Raw genomic sequence first — 6857 nt, forward strand, 5'->3', positions numbered from 1 at the left:
CTCATCGAACAGGAACTAATTTAGAGACTACAGTCACTAAGAAATGTGTTTCATGATTACCAATAATAATTGCGTAATCGCATTTCTCATGAACTATAGTAATCTCAAGGTCATGGGTATAAATATAAAGAAATACCAATAAAATAATCATTAAATTAAATAAAGAGTGTTTACATGTCAAAATAAATAAAATCCACAACCATAAGTTGGTTTGTTGGGCATCTACTCTAACAAGTAAATCAACTACAAACGATCCTAATCAAATCATAATTTTGATTCGATTTGTTACGTATTCTGGTTAGATTTTTCGTCAGTTGTAAACAAAACTTTATAGTTTCTTATCATAACGATTAGAGGGTTCATTTTTAAATTTTTGCCTCAGACCCCATCGAACACAGGTACGGCTCTATCTATTATGCAAACTTAAGCAATACTCTCGCTTCAAAAACTGCGAGATGAGCAATATTCAAATGAATATGTACTAGTTTTCAACAGATTTTTATATTATGTCGGGATCTTCTTAGATTTTTTAGCATTTGCTTATGACATATATATTTTGTCCATATTTTATTTCATGTTACAAATACTATTATTATATTTATGTCAATAAAATATATATATATATATATATATATATATAAATATTAAACTTTGAGGATATAATTTTTTATGTTTGTCGCATGCCTTAAAATCTCATATCCGACACTATATATGACATACATGGCATATGAGTACGATGACACCAGTCATTCATGCAAGCTAAGAAAGTGAGGCTAGCCAAGTGTACTACACGTGCTTCCACGAAATTAAACATATATGCATATATTCGGTAAAAAAAAATTAAAGCTCCCACCCCATGCATTCCAGAAATGGCGTCAAATTCCCCATCTTTCCTTTGTGATCATGAAAATGTTGATTACAGTAAAGGGGTGAAGAATCTCGTTGATTCAGTGCCTCAATTGAAGAAGGTGCCGTCGGAATTTGTTCTGCCATTGGATGCTGCGGATGCTGCTGGCAGTTCCGAAATTCCGACCATCGATCTCGCCGGACTCAATGGATCCGCGGAATGCAAGGTTACCACCGTTAAAGCCATTGGGGATGCCTGTGCTGAGTGGGGGTTCTTCAGGGTCAGTGCATGCATGCCCTTGCCTTGTGTGTATACATGTTTTTTTCAACTCTTTTTATATATTTGCAGCATTTTTCTTTTTTCTTTTTTTAAATATGATTTTGCGATGGAATAACTCGGTGAAAAATATCATAAGAAATTTAAATCCGAGTAATGTTACAAGATATTTATTTATTTATTTTTTTTTTGAACTCGAGAAATCATGATAGTTTAATAAGGAGAAACGTAAGTTGTAAGCCAAGGTGTATATAATATATATAATGTATATTATAATATTGTTTGAGTTATGACTTCCTACGAATGATTTTATTAAAAATTAAATATGTTTAGAAAAACAAAAAAAATGTAAAAATTAAGGTGTGTCGAATAAATAGATCTGGAAATTACATAAAATGATTAAACATATTGAAGCGGTTATTTTATTAAGTATGCGTACTCTTAACTAACCATTTTTTGTGTCATTGTGAATTTTCTCCATTTTTTTTCTTTTATATCCCTACACCCTCTTTTCAACTCACTCATCCCACATTATTTTTTTAGCATCATTTATTCTTTTTATCATCACTATTTTCATCGATCTAAAAGTGAATTTCATTCATAGCTAATTTTTTTAGATTTAAAAAAAAAAAAGATAAACAAACACTTTTAAATTGACAAATTATTCAATTTACAATACATTATATTTGTATATAATATTCTACACACGCAATGTATGTGTTCCGTCGTTAGTTATTATTGTTGCTCCGAGGTTATCTTCCGAATTCTACGCACATGAAGTGAAGTCAGTGGCCGGGGGTTGTCACATTTTTGGTATTTAATTTGACATTCGTATTCTTTATTTTTGGTTGTGTTGTCGGTCCGTCTGTGATCTTAATTATTTCATAATTTGTATTTTTTTCTCTTCAATTTTAATACCTTTTTATTAGATTGTCGACCGTCGACGTGATATATATTCAAAAATGATGATGTGATATATATAGAAGCTGCTGACGTGCCGAACATAGATAGCTATGCGTTCGATGTTACATGACACTCCAAGAATTGAAAATTTACAAATTGACAAAAAGTGCACCAGCGAGTGAATTGAACAATATTAATTTGAAAGTGGAAAATCTAAATATCTTTGAAAAACTGCATGTATTAATACTTTTAATTAAGTGATGTCCATGCTTTTTTTATCGTTAAGGTGAGAAAAATTATTCATTTGATCGACAACTTTGGATTTCTCTTCTCACTGTACCCGATATTCTAATACAAAATTCATAATAAAATATAATAAAAATCAAACATAATTGTAAATGACATATTATTATGAAACACCTTAATAATAATTAATTGTTGGACACCCATTAATCTTGAATATATCTTATATACGAATTTATAATATGAGTGTTTTTTTATGGGAAATATTTTTATTACTAGTATAGATCAAGAATCATGGGATTGATGAGAAGGTGGGGTCGGAAATGCTGGAAGTAATTGAAGAATTCTTTGGGTTGTGTTTGGAGGAAAAAATGAAATATTATTCAGAAGATGTATTGAGTCCAATCAGATACGGTACCAGCTTGAACACACCATTGGCGCATAAGCTTCATTGGAGGGATTATTTGCGGCATTATGGTCATCCATTTACAGATACCATTGTCCAGCTTTGGCCAAACAATCCCTCTCACTACAGGTTATTAATTATATTATATTCTTCCCAATCAAATAACAATATTTATTTTCTTTACCCCCAAGTGGGTGTCCAAGTTGGTGGAGTAGGTGAACTCTTATCCAGAGTTCATAGTTCGATTTTTTCTGTCAACACTTTCTTGGACTAGCCTGTCGCACAGTGTTTGTCTAGTGTGATTTACCTGACTAGCGTAATTTGCAGGCTATTGCGTTAGTCCGGGGTTTACCCATAGTGCACCGAAAAGTATCGGCTGCGGGTTTCCACATCACAAAAAAAAATATTTATTTTCCTTAATTAGTTTGTATTTTTCATTATTTCATGTGTTGTGTCAATTTCACTCAAAAAAAATATCCGGTGGGATCTTTGGTCACATTCGGCACATCATTGTGTATAATTTTGACGTGGAGGACCAAAGGCATCCAAAATTAATAAGTTGGGGAATCTTTTTAGGGTCCGTTTGGTAAGGGTGATAGGATAAGTAAAAGATACGTGAGTTGGTGGATTATTTTATGGATATGTATAGATAATTATTACGGATGATAAAAATTAAATTTGTTTGGTACGTTTTTTATTTGATGAATAAAAATGTGTATGTATTTTAAACTTATCAAAATACCCCTGCCTTCATATCAAAATACCAAATAAAAAATTTTGGTCGAGGTGACCAAGTACGGGAGAAATTCAGCAGCTATTCTGATTCCAGGTCCGGCGGAGGGGAAGCTGAAGAGATATCGTTCCTCGGAGCTCCTCTACGGCGGCCCAAGCTGATTAGAACCGGCAGCTCTTGTCATCATCACAAGGAGAAAACTCGGGAAAATCTTCGCCTAGAAGATTTCTCCCGGCCGCAAGCTCGCCAAGTTCTTTAACGAACTCTTCACGGTCGTCGGAAGTTCCAAAAAACACAAATCCGACGCAAATAATCATCACCACTCTTCGGCTGCGTCAAAATACGCCAACACATCCACTTGTTATTCCGCCTCGTCCTTTTCCAGATGTCTCAGCAAACCACCTTCTTCTTCTTCCGATAAATTTTCCAGCTCCACCTAATTTTGGAAAAAAAAAAAAAAGAAACTCTGTAATTTTTCAGGTAAATTTGTTACCTCCTTTTGGAAAAGTTTTGCTTACCTCAAGATCAAGAGCCAAGCCCAGAAATGTGCGGGCGATCAGATCTTGGATTTTTCCTTTTGAGTTACAGTGGTTTTTGTTGAGGAATTTAAAATGGCAAGGGATAGAATTGTAATTACATGATCTTTTCTTGTACACTGTACAAATTGGGATTCTCAATACCTTCTTGGAAGTGGGTTTACTTTTCCTGCTATTTCCTTTGCATACCAGAACTTAATAACGGGCCCGGTGTTATCCTCCATTATTGTAAAAACGAGTCAAACAACTGACAATTTTGTAATCCGTCCCTTATCCGACCTACCAAACACTGCCTTAGCATATTATAAGATGGACTAAATTAAATTTTTTTTATTTACTTTCTGTGTGAATGGTACGACGTTGTTTGATGATATATATGTGATTTTAGAAATGTGGCCAAGGCATATTTGGAGGAGATATGGAAGTTGGCTATGAAGATAGGTGGTGCTGTATCAGAAAGCATAGGGCTAGATGAAGGGTACTTTGAGAGATCACTCGGTGAAGGAGTTCAAATCCTTTCTTGTAACTACTATCCGCCTTGCCCCGAGCCAAACAAGACCTTAGGTCTTGCAGCTCATTCTGATCATGGTGGGCTCACAATCTTGATGCAAAATGGAGTGGAGGGATTACAAATCAAGCATGATGATACATGGCTTTCAGTTCATCATGTCCCATCCGCATTTGTTGTCAACGTTGGAGATTATTTGGAGGTTTGGTTGCCATTTAACCTTGAAAACACCCGTAAAACAAGTGGCAATCAGCAGCGCTGGTCGTCACATCTTTTAAATTTCTGCTTGGGTCAGAGATGAATTTGATTTGGAAAAAGATATTTAAAATTATTTTAATTTAATATATAATTGAAATTTTCACTTAAATTTTGTTGATTTAAACCAGTCAAGAGAATTTAAAACCATCAATTCGAATTCATTTCAAATTCATCGATCTAAGCACAACCTTAATACATATACATTGTTTACCAAAATTTGAATTTTTGTATAGATATTGAGCATTTGAATTTTTGTATAGATACTGAGCAATGGAAAATATAAGAGTATCGAGCACCGAGCATCAGTGAATCAACACAAGACCAGGATGTCGGTTGCTGTGGGCCATGGGCCTGAAATGTCGAGCACTATTGGACCAGCAAGCCCACTGGCTAACGAGGCCCGATACCGGTCCATTGTGTATAAAGATTATGTGAAACTCCAACAAAGGATCACTACTCGAGGGAAGAGTGCATTGGAGATATTAAAGTGCTAATTATCTAGCTTAGCTATCTGCTATGTTTCTTTCAATCAAATGTCAACTAGTTTTACTTGATAGGGTTTATCTTTGTACTATGTATTAATTGTGTAGTACGTATTGACTATATATAAATGATTTACGGAATAAATTCAATATAATGATTATAAATATCTTTATAATTATTATGATCTACAATTATAAATAGATTACGTACTCGTATGTGATGCACATGCATGTTTGCTGCTAGTATTGCTAAACATATATATGCATTTTGTCAATTAATTACACCCAATGTTTACGTGAATTAATGCATCGATCTATATATACATGTCTCATTGTACATGTTGAGCATCGATACATTGCCAGTGATGTTGATATTATATTGGCTGAAAGTTGCAGCGTGTGATACCCGCAAAATGTTTGTGATTATTTGTTTGTATTTATAAATGTAGCCCCTAATCCAATTTAGCTGGTTTTTCCCAAAATGTGTTGAGCCATGCACAGCAGTTCACTAATGATCAGAGTGGAAAGTGAGGAAAAAAGAAATATATATATATATATATATATATATATATATATATATATATATATATATATATATAAACTCACTTTTACATGCCACTAATATAAGACCGGCTAATAACCATTTCTAATTTTAGGAATACAGGTATGGTTTAAACTGTTCTTGAAGTTCTTGGCATACAAGAATGGTTTTAAAACACTCATAAAACCCACCGTTGTAAAAACATCTACAAACTGCACTTATATATCAAAAAATTGCAGTGGTTTGTAAAGAATGTCACGTTAGCGGTGCACATCATGGGTGTTTATAATATCAAATATATATATATATATGTTATATGTACGAAGATGATTACAAAATTGATTTGAAATTTTAAAATTATTGATACACTTTATTTGAAAAAACTTTTTCAAAAATACATTTAAAATATTTTTGTAATTTCAAATTAATTTTTATAACTCAATGTTTTCTTGTAGCTCGTCTTCCTCCTCTTTCATAGTTGTACCTTATATAATGAATTTTATTCTCGTTGATACATAATAATAATAATAGAATTTTTAGGAGCTAATTTAATTTTAAAAAAAAAATCCATGCCAATGAAGTTACTAGCTGAAGCAAAGAAATTATTTATAAATTAAGAACGAGTTAGATTTTTTTAGCTCGATATTCGACAGAATCACTCAAATATTGTTAAAGTTAAGAAAGATTAAAGATATGGATTTGGGTCTAATTTCACCCAAAACGCTAGCTCAAATGAGAATATTGAAAAGGGATTTCAAACAATTTACTTTTAAAAGCCATTTTTCATATTTGAATACTATTATTTTGTATACATTAGTCGTATTTATTATATTTAATTAAAATCTTCATCTTCCTACTATGTCGTCTAACTCTATTGTATTAATATTATAGAAGACTAGCAATCTAGCAAATATGTTGTGTGTAACATAATATGATTGCACATTTTTTTAAAAAATATTGATTTAATCACTATATTGTACATAAATAAACAGGCTATAAGATTAATTAATGATATTTTTTTATATAATAATAATAATAATAATAATAATAATAATAATAATAAAACTTAATTATCTCTATAAAATTATATATGTTTAAGAGTCGATGTGTGAAAAAGGTAGTTT

General features: G+C 32.2%; 1 protein-coding gene across 1 annotated transcript; it reads left to right on the forward strand.

Annotated features, from left to right (window-relative positions):
- The first annotated feature begins 869 nt into the window (after positions 1-869).
- LOC140874168 (flavanone 3-dioxygenase 2-like) lies at positions 870-5268 on the forward strand. Its single transcript, XM_073277448.1, has 4 exons — positions 870-1127; positions 2554-2804; positions 4333-4654; positions 4971-5268. The coding sequence occupies exons 1-4, from the start codon at positions 870-872 to the stop codon at positions 5202-5204; spliced, it is 1065 nt and encodes a 354-aa protein (XP_073133549.1). The 3' UTR covers positions 5205-5268.
- The last annotated feature ends 1589 nt before the right edge of the window (positions 5269-6857 follow it).

The sequence above is a fragment of the Henckelia pumila genome, chromosome 1, assembly GCF_033568475.1.
Source record: "Henckelia pumila isolate YLH828 chromosome 1, ASM3356847v2, whole genome shotgun sequence".
NCBI classification, from domain to species: domain Eukaryota; kingdom Viridiplantae; phylum Streptophyta; class Magnoliopsida; order Lamiales; family Gesneriaceae; genus Henckelia; species Henckelia pumila.

Bases quoted from the DNA above. Each gene is read 5' to 3' on its own strand.
- LOC140874168 (XM_073277448.1), top strand. From the start codon at position 870: ATGGCGTCAAATTCCCCATCTTTCCTTTGTGATCATGAAAATGTTGAT. The intron at 1,128-2,553 runs GTCAGTGCATGC...TTACTAGTATAG, and splicing joins CTGAGTGGGGGTTCTTCAGG to ATCAAGAATCATGGGATTGA. The intron at 4,655-4,970 runs GTTTGGTTGCCA...ATTTTTGTATAG, and splicing joins ACGTTGGAGATTATTTGGAG to ATACTGAGCAATGGAAAATA.